Source organism: Lissotriton vulgaris, chromosome 10 (assembly GCF_964263255.1).
Source record: "Lissotriton vulgaris chromosome 10, aLisVul1.2, whole genome shotgun sequence".
Taxonomy (NCBI): domain Eukaryota; kingdom Metazoa; phylum Chordata; class Amphibia; order Caudata; family Salamandridae; genus Lissotriton; species Lissotriton vulgaris.
Window position 1 is genome coordinate 167,691,418 of NC_141698.1, and position 16,237 is coordinate 167,707,654.

Genomic DNA, 16,237 nt, shown 5'->3' on the forward strand with positions numbered 1-16,237 from the left:
AATACTATTGGTCTTGCACCCGCACTCAGGCAGACTTACTGATGTTGTCAAAGAGTCACAATACCAAAATATAAAATGTGTGCCTATTGACTTTATTAAGGGGTGAGCATATCAATATAAAAAGCAGATCTATCATATTTCACCTAAAATCACCAAATTAAATGTAAATCCTTGTAATCAACACAATCCAATGTGCAATAAAATTTGAATACGAAAATTTAAATCAACACGACCCTGAGTCTTTCTTTAAATATTGGTACTATGATTGCATTTTGTGGGCTGAAAAATGTTAAAAAAGACTCAGAGACATGTTATTTTTAAAATACCATATCTCTAAGTCTTCCTTTTTACATTTTTCAGCCCACAAAATGCAATCATTAAAAAAAAAACAAGAAGGCCTTGCACACCAGCTGAAGAGCATACAGCCCCAGCATGATGTTTTTTTTTAACAATATAGTAAGTTCTCCTGAGTTCATGGATAGGAGACTGGCAGTTTTTTTTTATTTTGCTAAGGGTGCTGCTACACGCCCTGCAGCCCCCCCCCCCCCATAACAATTTTAATGGTACAATGTATCTGGTATTTTGGGCCATTGTTTTGGATTTAATTAACTAAATAATAAACATTTTTTACTTTCACTTTCCATAACAGTAACAAAATGCTTTATGGCCCCCCTTACCCCTTCTAAGGACATCTCCAAGCTACATAAAAATATAAATAGCTGTTGCAGGGCATTATGGGTCCCTTCTTCAAGGAGCAGTGAACCCACACCTCAACTGCTGTTTGGGCCATGGGGAGAGCCCCAGGGCCCCTGCTGGCTCCCAGCATTTTTAGAATTATGGTAGGTGGCCTGGTGCCACCCGGGGAACCCACAATCCTTGCATTGTTGGAGGCCGGAGGGGAGCCCAAATGGCCCCATGGTCACAGTAGGCTTCCCTGCCAGCACCATACAGGGTGCTGGTGGGTGGAAGCAGCTTCCCCTCCCCTTAATGATGATAATGGCCCTTGGGATAGGGTCCCCAGGGCTGTAGAGGTTTGATGAGGGGGCCAGACACCCCTACCCTTCCATGTTAAGGGGCATGGGGTTCCCAGGGGCCTGCCTGTGCTCGGGAGAAGGCCTGCATGTGCTCTCCCCTTAAAAGCACTTCAGCCACCCAGGGGTAATTTTTTAAAACTTTAGCCACAGATTTGGCTTTAGGTGGGACCACTCCACCAGGCCTGGGGGGGCATCCCTACGCTCCCACCTTATATATATTTTAAACTATTTTCTTAGGACTGAGTCCCAAGTACTATTATCGCTGCCACAACATCTCTATTGTTATGTTGGCAGTCAATCAGATCGCATCATGAGGTTTGTCGGCTCGGTGGATCCTTTGCGGTGTCAAATGCACAAAGTCTTTCAGCATTAGGTGCTCAAAAACTTCTAAATGGATTTGCACAATACCACAAAAGGTACACATGCTGGACCAAGATCTTGATTTCTATCAAATGTGGTGTCATTCTTTTTAGTAGTTTTTGCAGTCTCGCAGTTTAATTGTCTTATGGAAAAATGTATGCGGGAACTGTGTTCTGGGACCCCTGCCTTTTTCTTGGTACCCTCTTCACGGCTCACATCAAAACTGTACAATAAGGACCTTTGGTGGATGATATAGTTTTGGAAAAGTTTTGTGAAGATTCTCTAACAGCACGGAAGTTATAAGCAAACCAAAAAAGGCTTTGCCTCTGGAAGCATGATCCTAACTATAACTACCAATCTATCATGAAGGGGAAAGCTCGGGGAAAATTCTGAACATGCTGAATTTAGTGTTGTAACTACAGATTGTACATGTTAAAACCCTGAAAAAGAGGTATTTATCACACATGCTTCATCCCAAGGTTTTCGTATTTGCCAGGTGTGATAAATACCCCACCACATTCCTCTGAAACTGCAGCGAGAGTATAAGAGTCATTAATGACAGATGCATACATTAACCACTAACGATCAGTCTACAGTTCTCCTATAAATGGGCATACTTACTTCATATAGGTATTGTGTTCTTTGTTGCACTGGTGTTAAATGTAGAAGTAATGTTAGACCGAAAGTTAGCATATATGAAGTAGACCAACATGTAAATGGTACAAATTATATCAGAGACATTTAACAAATGACATAATTCAAACATCAGACTCACTAAATACAAATTCTATCCTTCAGCTGGTTCATGTAAAATAAATATTTAGTGTAGCAGAACTCTGAAATTATTCTAAAGATTAAGGAATGTGAGCTGAAAACAGGAAATTAGAGATCTTTTTCTACCTGTTTTTAATAATGAAATATTTAGTCGAATCTTCAGGAAAGCTTGATGGTGTTGCGTAACAATTCTTCATCAGCAGTCTGAACCGGGATGTGTCCCCTCCAGTAATCATCACTCCAATGTACAGCAAACTCTTTGTGGACAGCTGTATTTCGGTGCCTTCATAAGGGGAACTGAATGATGCATCACTGTATGCAGCCATCTTTAAGGTAAATCTCCCGGTACTTCCTATATTGATGTCCAATGAGCTGCAAGCAACACATACAAAATTGGGATTCATGGCAAAAGTTATTTGTAATGCATCATGTATCAAATACTGATATAGGCCAGAGGTGTCCACAGTAGGTTCTGAAGTGCTGGATCCATGCCACATTTTTTGGCTAACCACTTACTATGTAACTCACTTCTATTGAGACTTATTGTCTGTAAATATATCTCATGTAATCACCTATGAGTTAGACAGTGTGAGATAAACAATATACTAGATACACTGCACATCTTGTCTAATTACACATAGAAATTACTTTCCATGGCTACAGACCACTTCGACTTCACCTGCTTTTGGCAGACGTGGCCGCCACACTCTTGCCCTCTGTGCATCTCGTACGTGCTCACACCCTACTGCTACTCTCTTACTCAAACTGCTTCCTAACCCCACTTATTGTGCTATTTACCTGGAGAGTTTCAGTAGATTGTAATATCAGTTCAAAAAACTGAATGGTTTCCTTCATTTCCATAGACCAGCTACTGCGAGGACAAAAGACAGGCCTATACGAGGGCTAAAACATTTTGCTAATGTCAAATTGATAAGTGATCCTTACTACAGCTATACATTTACTAACACTTTCAATTAAATTTGATACAGGGTGGAGTGTTTTTTTTTCAATTTCTTTTTATTGAACAAATGAAAGAGAGTACACCCAGGATACAGCGTTGATGCTCGAGTAAGTGTGACCATTTACCTTCCCCCAAATAATGTAATCGTGAGTAACTGAATTTAATTGACAAGGATTTTGAAAACGTAAGAAGCTTGTTATCTCATTATCTTGTATATTATAGTATAGCAGCATAATGCAGAATTAAATGAAATAGGGACATTGGCAAAATTGAAAGAACCTTCACTCTGGTTAAAAAAGATGAACGGCTGTTACACAAAAGCTCAACCAGCTTTGAAAATCTATGTAATAGGGGACTTGTTGCATCAGCTTGACTATATGCTAATGGATAGATGATTTCCTAGTTTTCCTCACAGAATTCGGCCGTTACCAACCGGTATTTGGTGATTGGGATGTAGGGGCATCATTTTACAGATTCGGTAAATTTAGCGAATCGGTAAATTTACTGATTCTGTAAAATACCGAATTAGTAATTTTACCGATTCGGTAAAACTCTGATGTAGGTGGGACTCTTCTGAGTCCCAAAGGCCTTTCAGATTCGGTATTTTACCACCCAATCCAATTGGGTGGTAAAATACCGAATCCTGATGTGCATGCACATGTGTGCATGCACACCTATGCCATGTGACAGACAGACATGCCCTTAGGGCATGTCTGTGTGCCACATGGCACACATGCCTGTATTTGGGGTGCTAGAAGGTGTCAAAGTGACACCCCCTGCACCCTTGCAGGATTCGGTATTTACCGATTCGGTAAATACCGAATCGGTATTGCCCATTGATTCCTATGGGCTTCATGGCCCATAGGAATCAATGGGCAATACCGATTCGGTATTTACCGAATCGGTAAATACCGAATCCTACCGATTCGGTAATTCTGAAAATCGAATTACCTACATCTCCCCCCTTCATATTTACCGACTCTTAAATACCGAATAGGTAAAATTCTGTATTTAAGAGTCGGTAAATATTAATTACCTACATCTGGCCCCTAGAGATGCAGTGTGTCACTGGAATAAGGCAGTGGTGATTTTGAGGGACAATGAATATAATACATTTAATGACATTACATGGTGTGAATGGAAGATGCGTTCAGTCTCGAGACTGTTAGCTGTAAATAGTGTGACTAGGAAAGGTAACCATGGTAATAACTGATTAGATCAGGAGTATGAATGTAAACATAAAGAGCATTGAAAAATATTAAGGTCGCCTCAAAGAATGTACTGTGTAAATTGTTTATACTAATCCAGCACAAGCAGAATTCTTGTCAAACCTTGCTCATTAGGAAATATGGAGGAATTGAATAAAGCCTGGACTAGGATAGCTTCTATAATCAAATTCTTAACAAATGTAAGCACTTTTGGCTGTGTGTTTCAGATTAAATGAACCGTCGACCGAGCAGTTTTCATGTGCAAGAACAGTAGTGGAAGGATCACCTAGGCACATTAAATGCACCACAGGAATTGAGTAAACCAATTAAAGTTGAAGATGATCAAGATGAGGACTGGTCAAATAAACTTCTTTCCTCTGAAATGATTAAAATAATGTATGGAATAGGGTTTTAGTCTATTACTGAGACTAGATACTATTCAGATTTTGGTCTTAAAACAAGACCCACATCTATGGGTGGTAATATTTTACAGACTGCTTACATTTATTTTGAAAAGGGTATGATGGCAGCAATGCAAAGGCTCAAACATCAAATCTACATATACAAGTGTGAATTATGATGATCCACCCTTCTGTAGGTTTTTATCATTCAGCTGCATTTTCAAAAATATTTTCTAAACTAGTCCTTCATCATCTTGAAGATTTGGTGACTGAAAGATAATCAATCCCCACAAAGCTGCCTAGTTTACGACAAAGAATGAGCACACTACAATATATATTTGGCTTAAATTATATTGGCCAAAGGATAATTGTCAAAAAACTTCCTAGGTCTATTAAGTTGACTTTAAGTCTGCTTTCAATAGTGTAGACTATATTACTCTATAGAAAAAGCTAGATGCTTCTAGAATACCGCATTTACTTATTGCAATAAGTATCACTCTTTGGCACAGATATGAGTTGGGAAAAACAGTACACATACAAAAAAAGATTTGATGGGTTTTAAACCAAGAACTGGGATTTCCTCCAAAAATTGATGAGCATTAAGATAATATTGTGCTTTATATGGGTGAACTTATATTTATGGAAACTTTGGCCATACATTTCCAGAGGTAACCTGTAGCTTTTAATAATTATTGCAAGCAAATAATTTGCTTATTAACTCCATAAAACCAAATGATGCTCTTTGACAAAAGTAAACTTAACTAAGCATGGTATACATTAATAGGTCAACTTAGAAAGAGTAAACACATAGAAAATGTGGAAAGAGTGATAGATGAATAACTATATTATAGTGATTAATAGGCTGTGGTGCATGGCCATGTACAGAGGGCAATGAGTGGGTTATTCTGTTTTATTATCAAGGGCCCAATTATGACTATGGAGGTCCATTGGACCGCCGTAGTCGCGGTCTGCGGACTGCCAGTCCACCGCCTTATTCGGAGTTTGGAGGCTCGACCACCAATGGACCGCTGCAACCGTTGGGATCCCTTATCCTGCAGCAGTGGAACAGCAGCCTGAGGTACCAATATGCTGGGGGTGCCACTGCGGCACCACTGAACATATTAAGAGTTGCCTAACCGCGACCCTATCCAAGGTGGTGAGCCCGCCATGGAAAGTGAGGCAAATAAGGGGGCACCGTACCTCTGTGCTTGGGGTGCATGCAGGGGGACACATGTTGTACCCTCTTGTATTTTTGCACCCCAGTTCCTGCATGGTAAGAAATGCATGACATGGTGCATTTCTTCTTGTACAGGAGCGGTCCTCAGCCATCCCACGGCGCTGTCTTTCTATGGCTCTACTTTGAGCCTTAGAAAGGCACCGGCGTAGCACACACCATCTGCCAGGATTAAACTCGCAATCCAGTGGGTGGTCTGACTTTGAGATTGTCGATATTCCTGTGAGGCACCGGCGTGGCTGCCCGAAGGAAGACTGCCAAACTCTTAATCGGGCCCCAAGTATGGAGGTCTTTTGGAACAGTGAATGCTACAAATAATGAAGCTATTGCAGCAATTATCACCTATGGTGCTAGATAATAGGTTTGATTACAAGTGACAAGCTCCTAAGGAAAGCTTTTAGTTGGACAAGCTATGCTAGAGCGGAAGCAATTAAGATGGAAACATAGGGCTTTATTTACAAGCCCCTTGCGCCACCTATGCATAATTTTCAACATGGGAAAAGTGACATCCGGGTGTCGCAAGGGGCTTCTAAATAAGCCCCATAGCTTTAGGTCTTGAAAGTTGAAGCTGCTGTTTTTTTAGCATATTTTCTTGGCAAATGTTTTGCACTTTAGCCATTATGTGTTTGAATGACAATTCTAAAAGTAAACACTTCACAGTATAAATACATTGCCATGGCTTAATTGAAATGATCAAGATATATGTCAGAAATAAATATGGATTGATTAAAAACAAAGGATTTAATATTTTATTACTTTTAACAATGAAACCTAGTTTATATCTAGTTAAAAGATGGCTTTAGGGTTTATATAAATACTAGCTTACCCGTCACGCGTTGCTGCGATCTCAGAAGAAAGGAAATTTAAGTAAACTCGTTATGATAACATTCAATTTACATTGTGTCATTTTTATTGAAATGTATTCATTTTAATATGGAAAACATTTCAAAGTGTCGTTTTAATTCTATTTATTTATTCGAGTGCTTGTGGATACACGATATTTTTTGTTTTTCCGTCTGGTGCGTACACGAATAAATCAGAAGGTTTTCCGACACGTGAGCTGGCCACATACAGTTGTCCATGTGAGAAGCACGGATTATCCAAATCTAGTCCACACACTTGCAGCGATTGTCCTTGTGCTTTGTTGATGGTCATTGCAAAAGCGTGTTGCACCGGAAACTGTAAATGTTTGAATTCAAATGGCATATCTGTTGGGATCATTGGAATACGTGGCAACAGTAGATCTTCCCCCTTGAATTTCCCATTCAAAATTGTAGCTTCAATGACATCGTTCATCATCTTTTTCACCGAAAGTCTTGCACCGTTGCAAAGTCCCGTTTGCAAAGTCAGTATTTGAAAGATTATGAGGGCCCTGGTGGGGCAGATCTTTAAAAAAATGTTATACCAGAAACCTTCGCGGGAGTGTACTCAACAACTTCCCAAAAGTTTCATGTTGATCGAATGAATGGTGTAGTAATGCATAAAGGACAAACAGACAGATATACATTAGTTTTTATATATATAGAAAAAACTATTCCTGGATTGGAACATCTCTGATGTGTGTGTCTAAAATTCAGAATAAATATTTTTTAAATTGGATAGGCCTCCAATTTAAAACATAAAATACCAAAAGGAAACAGAAATGTTTCACATTTTTTTAATTTCCCCTTCTATCTACTGAACAGAAAGAACTATTAAGTATCTTTTCACTTGGGCCCAGCAAACACCACTATAGTATTATGATTATAATTTTAAGACATTTTAACTAGATTAGAGGTTTGTTCTGCCTATTTCAACCATCATAAAACTGGATGCAATTTGTTGCTGTGGTTTTAACCCCAATCCTTTTTTAAAAAAATATCTTTATTTGGTTTTTCCCAATGGTTAACCACTCCCCCAAACCCACCCCCCACCATCCAGTTCAGACAAGCGAAAGTACAGTTACATACTTGTATATTCTCATAATTTCATAATTTCATAAACAATTTACATTTTCCCCAGCAGTAAGTCATACTAAAAAATACCATACAGTTAAATATTCTTCATCATATATCACTAAGTATTGCTTTGGGATTGACATCATTCAGTTAAAGGAGACCAGATTCTCAACCCCCTTTTACGCCTTTTCCTACCTTTCCGTTTATAAATAGCAGCCTCCAGATTAAAAATTGCTAGTAGCCTAGCTAGCCACTGATGAAAAGAAGTTATACAAATTCTTAACAGTGCCGTAGCAATAAAAATGAGTTCATGCCCCGTTCTGGGAGTTCTAGGATGTGTGGTCCCTAGTAGGATAACTTTGCTAGACATGGCTATATCTCTTTTTAATACGACAGACAGGAATTCCTCAATGTTGTGTTTTAAAGAAGTTAGTCCATCACATTTAGAGAAGATATGTACACAGTCAGCATTGAATAACCTACATCTAGGGCAGCATTTCCCCTTGCCACTCCCCCATTTGGCAATTTTATCTGGATTGTAGTATAGGAAAAAGCATGTTTTATAAAACGGTGCATGGAGTCATGGGACATAAGAATTGTTTGAGACATTAAGTAGGCATTGTTAAATTCATCCAAAGTTTTACCAATTTTCCCCTGCCACTTCTGCGCGGTTTTCCCCAGATCATCCGGAAACATCGCATTTACAAGGGAGTATATTCCTGCAATAGTGCTGTTTTATGTGAATGAATGTTTCAACTAGGGCTATTTTTCCAGAAAAAAACCCTTTCCCCACCCTTCATAATAGAAAGTCTCGGATTTGAAGATATTTTAAAAAGTCCAGCCTGTCCAACTGGAAGTTTTCCCTTAGTTCTTCAAATGATTGAATCCATACAGAGGAGAAGAGGCACCCTATATGAGTTATTCCTGCCGTGTCCCATTTGTTCATGCAGTTATCTCTAATGATCTCCGGCAGATCAGAGTTATCCCTTAGGGGGCTATAAAATGATATTCGCCCTATACCCAGCATTCTTCTCACAGCTTTCCATGCCTTGAACCCACTAATCAGTGTTTTAAACTTTTTTATGGTAGCTGTCAAGCAAATGTCGCCAGAAATATCCGGTGCTTTTCCTTCACAAAATTAGCTGAAAGATGGATAGCGAACCGTTTCCGGGTATCATGTCAACCCTGGTATTCTGTAATAGTTCACAACTATAAAGCAACACAGAAGCCCAATAACATGCTTTTAGGTTTGGAAGAGCTAGACATCCTCTTTCCTTTTGAAGGGTCAGAAGTTTATAAGCACGCCGAGGTTGTGAGTGTGCACAGATAAAACTAGAAAAGGTGCATTCCATAGATTTAAAACATTGATCTGAGAATTCTGAGCATATAGCTCTAAATAAATAAAAAAAACATTGGGGAAAAAGACCATTTTCAAGGCATTAGTCCCAACCAATTAAGGAAAGATGTAGATTGTCTAGACGGCAGAGATCTTTCTGCATTGAGTCCAGCATTGGCATCAAGTTTAGTTCTACCATTATCTCAAGTTTAGATGTAATGCAGATACCCAAGTATATAGCCTTATCTACCACTTGAGGGTTGCGTATCACACTTTTATTATTCAGCACAACCTGTGTTTTCCCCTGGTTGAGCGCATACCCCGATACTAATCCAAATTTATTAGCCTCACTAGCAACAACAGACATAGCTATGTTAGCATCAGCTGTCACGGTCGCTATGTCATCGGCGTAAGCCAAGGTCTTGGTTGGATATTCCTGTGACAAAATCGGTTCTATTTCTCTGTTCCCTTCCAGTCTGCGAATGAAAGGATCAATATAGATCGCAAAGAGCAAAGGGGAGCAAGGGGCACCACTGTCGGGTACCTCGAAATATGATCAGCTCTTTGGTAAGGCTACCATTTACCATTACCATCGCCCTGGGGTTAACATATAGTTTTTGCACTGCCTGGATAAACCCCTTTTGAATTCCAACCCTGGACATAGCGGCCCACAAAAATTGCCAGGAGACCCTATAGAAGGCCTTCTCGGCATCAAGAAGAACCAGCGCCATAGGGTCTCCTGCAACTTCCGAGCAATCAAACAGGGTAATCACTCTTTGGATGTGATTGATAGTCGGTCTCCCTGGCACAAAACCGTGCTGGTATTTGGCAATGACTTTATGAATGATAGGGGCAATTCGATTCGCCAAGACTTTCGAATATATTTTGGAATCTGCGTTGATGAGAGTAATGTGGCGGTATGAGCCTAGCTGATCTGGAAGTTTATTTTTTTTAGGGAAAATTACTATCTTTGCCCTAGACCAGGAGTTTGAGGGCTGCCCCCCTTTCAAAATGTAAACAATTAAGTCAAATAAAGTACCTTTGATCTGATCTAGAAACACTAAATAGAATTCAGATGGTATATTATCTAATCCGGTTGCTTTCCCTTTCGGTAAACTTTTGATTATAGTTAAAATTTCTTCTATGTTAGGGATTTCCTCCAGGGTAGACTGATCTTCCTCGTTGAACCTATCAAGACCACCTCTATCTAAATATCTTTGGATTTCTTCTGGGTCTCTCCCCCCCCTCCTCAGCATACAAAGTGCAAACAATTCTGGATCAGATATTTGGCCTTCCACTGGGTCCTGTATTTCACTTATCAGATTTACTGAAGCATGTTGCCTTATACAAATAGCCAACTGATGGCCAACTTGCTCATTAACCTCATACACCATCTCATTATGAGCTGCGGCTTTTTTATGGCTTTGGCAGTAAAAATATCTGTGATTGCGGCCTTTGCGATTTCCACCAGGCTCTGTATTCTAATAATTTCTTCTAACCCTTGATTCCCTCGGGTTGCCTTTATCAGCCCTTCTTCAGCCAGACGAAGATTTTCCTGCAGCACCGTCATGGACTCTCTGGGAATTTTATCAGCCTTTAATGAATATTGCATAGTTTCCCCTCGAATCTCCGCCTTTAGGGCGTCCCACATAACTTCAATTGATACACTACCAATATTGTCCTTTAAAAAATTAGGGATCCACTCTCTCATGTGAGTGCAATAGTTGTCATCAAGAAACAGCAATTTCTCAAATGTCCATGATCTAGGGGTTATGTTTCCCGGTGCTATTTCTAGCGTACAAATTAAAGGGTTATGGTCTGAAAGAATTTGGGGCAGCTTTTCAATTTGAAACTAAGATCTAAATGAGTTAGACATCAGAAACTAATCTATTCTTACGTGTGTATGATGCGGGTTAGAAAAAAGGTGTAGCCAGGATCATTAGGATTTGAAATTTGCCATCCATCTATAGGCCCATGTGTATAGCACAATTGTTTTATTGCCTTAAACACTTTAGGTTTCCGGTCATTGTACCCCCAGTCGTCCTTGATAGACCAGTCGCTGGGGAGATTGATATTAAAGTCCTCGCAAATCAGTAAGGGTAGAGGCCAGTGCGTAAGCTCGTTGGAGATCTCATTGAATACTGATGGGCCATCGATATTACTCCCATATACAGCGCAAAGAGTTATCTTTTACCTCTGTCCATCTTGGCACTCTGTGACTGCCCAGCGGCCAAATTTATAAGCTTTAAAGCAGCTAAAAGTGTACCCCGAGCTGAGGTAAATGAAATTTTATATGGCCAGTATGTCCCCTATCGTGTACCCCAACGTTTAATATATGCGCATGACATCCATGCATTTTCCCTCTATGGCCGAAATGATGACGTATCTGCATTTGCATTTGCGTCCAACGTTAACATGTCAGTTACCAGACCCCCCCTGAAAGAAACGATAATTCTGCTTCTAAGCCTATGTTGCCAATGTCTTTACCTGGTGCACGTTTAAATATCAAGATGCACCCGTTTTGTGGCTCCGTAGGGCCAGGACCCGAATTCAGGCTCCAAGCCTCCTGTTATTCTGAAAGCTACAGTTTAGTTATGTATCCCTGACCTCTCACTTACTTCCTGCTCAGCCGAGAGGTGCCCAACTTGGCCTGCCAAGACAGTATTATGCCTACAGTTATCTGCTCTGCTCCACAGAAACACATTCTTGCCTAATGAAAGGGGTAAACATATTCCGCCTGCAGAAGATAGGGCCTAGCCTTTTTGTCTCCGTTCGAGTGATTTACAGAGCTCACATCCATAGAAAGCCCACAGCCCCCATGCTATGCATGAAGAAATATAGGCCCACGCTAGCATTTAGTGATGAGCAGCCTTTGCTCAAGCGACCTTTAAGTCAGATAATACATCCTCCGAACTCGAGATATCAGATAGTACCAGAAGTACAGGTCGTCCTGACATCAAGGCTTCTCTCCTAGCATGAAAGTCAGCCCCCTCCCTTCTTACCCAGTTACACGTCCATTACATGTCATGACCAGGATACGCACACAAGTAGGGTAAAGGTCCCAGTTGCCCCTATAGATGTCCACCCACCTATGACACGCCTGTGACTCATCAAGGGAACGCCTACATGTACGCCCTTTTTACACGCCTATGTGTTCTTATCTCTCTCTCTTTCGCTTGCTCCACCTTTTCCAGGCAAGTCAATGTATGTTTGAACTATAAATGATGTACTCTGTGAAATAAACGTTAGATGACGACCCTTCCTGAACCTTAGTGGTGATGGAACCCGATTCTCCTATAACTGCAGTTATTGAATTAAAGCCCTTTTGAATCGGACACCACGGACTCTGCCTCTCATTTAATGCATGAACTTTTGATTAGGTATAGAAATTATGACAGGGTAATATTTTATTTACCACATTAATCTGGCGCCCGAGTGTCCGAGGCCTTCGAGTTCAAGTTCTGCTTCCCGGTGAGTACCATTATTGGGAACGCATAAAGACGGGTTCATTTATTTGAGTCCGGTAAAGACGTATCTGGGTACACAGTTACGGTAAAGACGTGTCCCCTTCGGGGCGCACGGTAAAGACGTGTCTCTTTATGAGACCGGTATGGTTGTGCTGTTTTACAGTACATACAGTAAGCAGTTGTCAGGATTATGTATTTCTCCTGTGTACTAGTTAGGATGTTTTAATGTTCTAGTGTTGTTGTGTGAATGGTTGTTCTCAGTCTATTCTTGTGCATATCGTGTTTTCATTAAAGTTAGTTCCAACATGCCACTGTTTTCGAAATTACGTCAGATAGGGACTAGAAAAGGGATTCTCGAAGAGTCAGTTCCCGTCCCGCCTAGAGACACGCCTGGCCATTTTATGTATCAGAAACACGGGCTAGATGCCATACTGTTCTTAGACTTATGGGTAGATTACACGAAAGATCTGGAAGAAAAGTATAGATGGCCTGCCTCAGGAACATGGGATCCTGAATGTATTATGAGAATAGAGGAAGCACTATGGAAAAAGAAATCAAGACAATCCCAGAAAGATGCCATCGAGTTGTGGCGCAAAGAAGCGCATAGGAGATCCGAAAAAGAAATGCATAAAGCAGATAGAGCCAGACAAGCTGGGGAGAAAGCCAGAGAAAATGAACTAAAAGAAGAGGGGGAACGGGTCAAGACAGAACAAGTAGACCGAGAAAGAAATGCCCTCAACACGGGCATGTATCCTGTCCTCACTGAAGGACCTAGTAATTTACCGCCACCTCTGATACCGACTAAAGTGCGTAAGCATAGACAGACAGAAGCTGAAGCTTTTATTTCTTCTTATCTAGCGGAGTCTGCTCCGGATTATGTAAATGTAGTAACGCCACCTCCTCGTCCCGTCAATAATCCCAACAATCCTTTTTTTCCCCCTCCGCCCGCATTACAGACCCTGCCTACACAATCGCTACCTACACAACAGACTGTAACGACAGTAACAGTGAGAGATGACACAGGACAGGGGGCAGTGGGAGGGGGGTTACCAGCGGCACCCCAAACACCGCCACCAACACGGTCATTGCAAGAGTTAGGACAACGAACGCCACCGGCATCACCCTATAGGACTGCTACTGTACCCATATCACTTTGTATATACGATCCCGTACCAGGTGTAGGTACCCTGCTCATATCCTCACTACGACTAAGACGCGCTGTAGACTATCTACTTCCATTACCAGACATGAAGGAACACCTAGACAAGATATACCTTTTTATTCGAACAGGGGAAGGACCAGAGAGTATAGAAAATGCCATGAAACAAAGAAAGGTAGAGGTTAAAAATATGATTTTACGTTTCTGGATTAATTGTCTGATCAGGGAACAAGACCAGCCAGGAAAGGGAGTAACTAGAGGTATGATGGAATGGAGTGACAACATATCTGCTGGTAAACATGATACAGTGGGAAAGACAGAATGCATGTATAGAAAAATACGAAAAGAGATTTTAAAGGTACACAAGACAGAGTCTGAAGAGAAAGAGGATTCAGCCTCAGAGGATGATAACACAGAGAACACCGATAGAATAGCTTATGTAGGTAGAGCACGACCATTCGACAGGCCCATATGTCTGGATTACCACAAAAAGGGGCCCCCTATAAAAGAAAGATTTTTCCTCGAAAATCTGTTCCAAGCTACTGAGAACGCACTGAAAAAACGAGTAGAATGTGACAGACCCCACACCACACATGAACAAGAATTAGCCCGGTCAGCAGTTCAATGGGTGTCTAATTCCAGTATATATAATGGTGACGTAGTGGCTCAGACCTTTTTGAGCCTTTCCCCGAATGAACAGCGTTTAGCTGGTATTTACATGGTTCAACATCTGATCACGTTGTATGAAAGTCAATATTCTGATCCTGGTCCCTTATACAAGTTACTGGACGATATACTCTTAGACAGATGGGTAGGTCTAGGTACCGAATTAATTAATGTCATTCTGGACCGACGACATAAATATGTGACTTTCTGACCACATGCATGATCCCTGTCCCGCATCACGACAGTAGGGGTTTCCCCGTGGACAGACAGCACCCCCTACGAGAAGTTCATCCTGTTAAAAACAATGACAGTGCGCTCCAACGTGTATATGTTTACACACCCTTGACGAAAATGGAAATACTGGAAATGAAAAGAATACTTCACTGTCATGATAAAGATCCAGGGGGGTTCCACCGTGAACTAAAAGACATTCTCCGCATAGGGGATTACACATACGCTGACAATATTAAGTTATTGAAAGTACTGTTACCAGCCGGTATTTATGAAAAGCTTAAAGAAAAGGATTGGGAATTAGGAGAGAAAAAGATAGATTGGGCATTATTGGAAACAGAGGATAAAGGACGGCTCCCTGGCACAGGTCTTGGGGATCAAGCTAAAGCATTACCTGAACTCTTGATACAGGTCCCACCGAGATTATTGACTACTAAAAAAGAAGATTGGGATGCTATTTCAGCCTGTAAACAGAAACCAGATGAAGACACTAGTGATTTTTATTCCAGATTCGAGAAATGTTTTTCTATTAATAGTGGCCTTAAGCCAAGTAGTGAATCATATCCACATCTTTTTGTGAGCAAGTTAGTAGAGAATTCTTCACCCCAGATCAAGAATAGAGTACTGAAGGTTGAGAGTGCTTGGCAAGCAAATAGCCCTTCCCAAATGTTACAAATGTTACAGTACCACCAGAACAGGATTAGAGAAGAACAGGAACAGGAAAAGAAACGACTGAAGGATACAAAAATGAAAGTGCTAGTTGCACAATCGGTACCAGCTAATGGGAATAGAAAAGGCACTCAAGGAACTCCACCTGTTAAAGGGAACTGCAATTACTGCAAACAGCCAGGTCACTATGTGAACGAATGTGCTGTCCTGAAACACAATATAGCTACAGGCAAGACAAAAGAAAGACCGCATCCTCCTAGACAGAATAGCACCCCACAGAACACGCAACAGACAGTAGCACTACCACAACCGATCGCTGCAACGCAACAGGTTACGCAGCAAATGTACCAGTATGCACAGTCAGACTATCCAGAATTCCAGCAGCACTCATGAAACAGCCTAGAGAGGGAGGTTGGCTTGCCTCTTATTGAGGTTCCTGTAGATCAAGAAGGTCCCTATGTACATAGTCTTGTATTGGGAAAAGACAGAAAATTTTTGATTGACACAGGGGCAAGCAGAACTACCATCAGTCATGACGAGGTTCCAGGGGCACCCCTCTCAGGCTCACAGAATGTTTCCCTGGGTTTTCAGGAAAGCCTATTGTTAACGAAGTGTCAAAGCCAGTTTCCCTAGGTGTTGGTCCATTGTCCCGTATTACAGACTTGTTACTAACTAAGTCATGTCCAGAAAATCTACTTGGTATAAAGACATTGAAAGAACTAGGAGCTGTTATTTGTTGTTCTCCGGAAGGAGTGAGATTGTTTTTACGTGATTTTAAAGGACATTATGTGATGAGAGAT

The 16,237-nt window shown here is 41.0% G+C and overlaps 1 protein-coding gene across 1 annotated transcript in view; it reads right to left on the bottom strand.

Moving 5' to 3' along the window:
* LOC147684909 (uromodulin-like) overlaps positions 1-16,237 on the bottom strand; it is a 449,835-nt gene that overhangs the window by 16,877 nt on the left and 416,721 nt on the right. Inside the window, exon 13 of the mRNA XM_086939737.1 lies at positions 2,295-2,540. Coding sequence (XP_086795863.1) covers positions 2,295-2,540 — 246 coding nt within the window. The remainder of the gene's footprint in view (positions 1-2,294; positions 2,541-16,237) is intronic.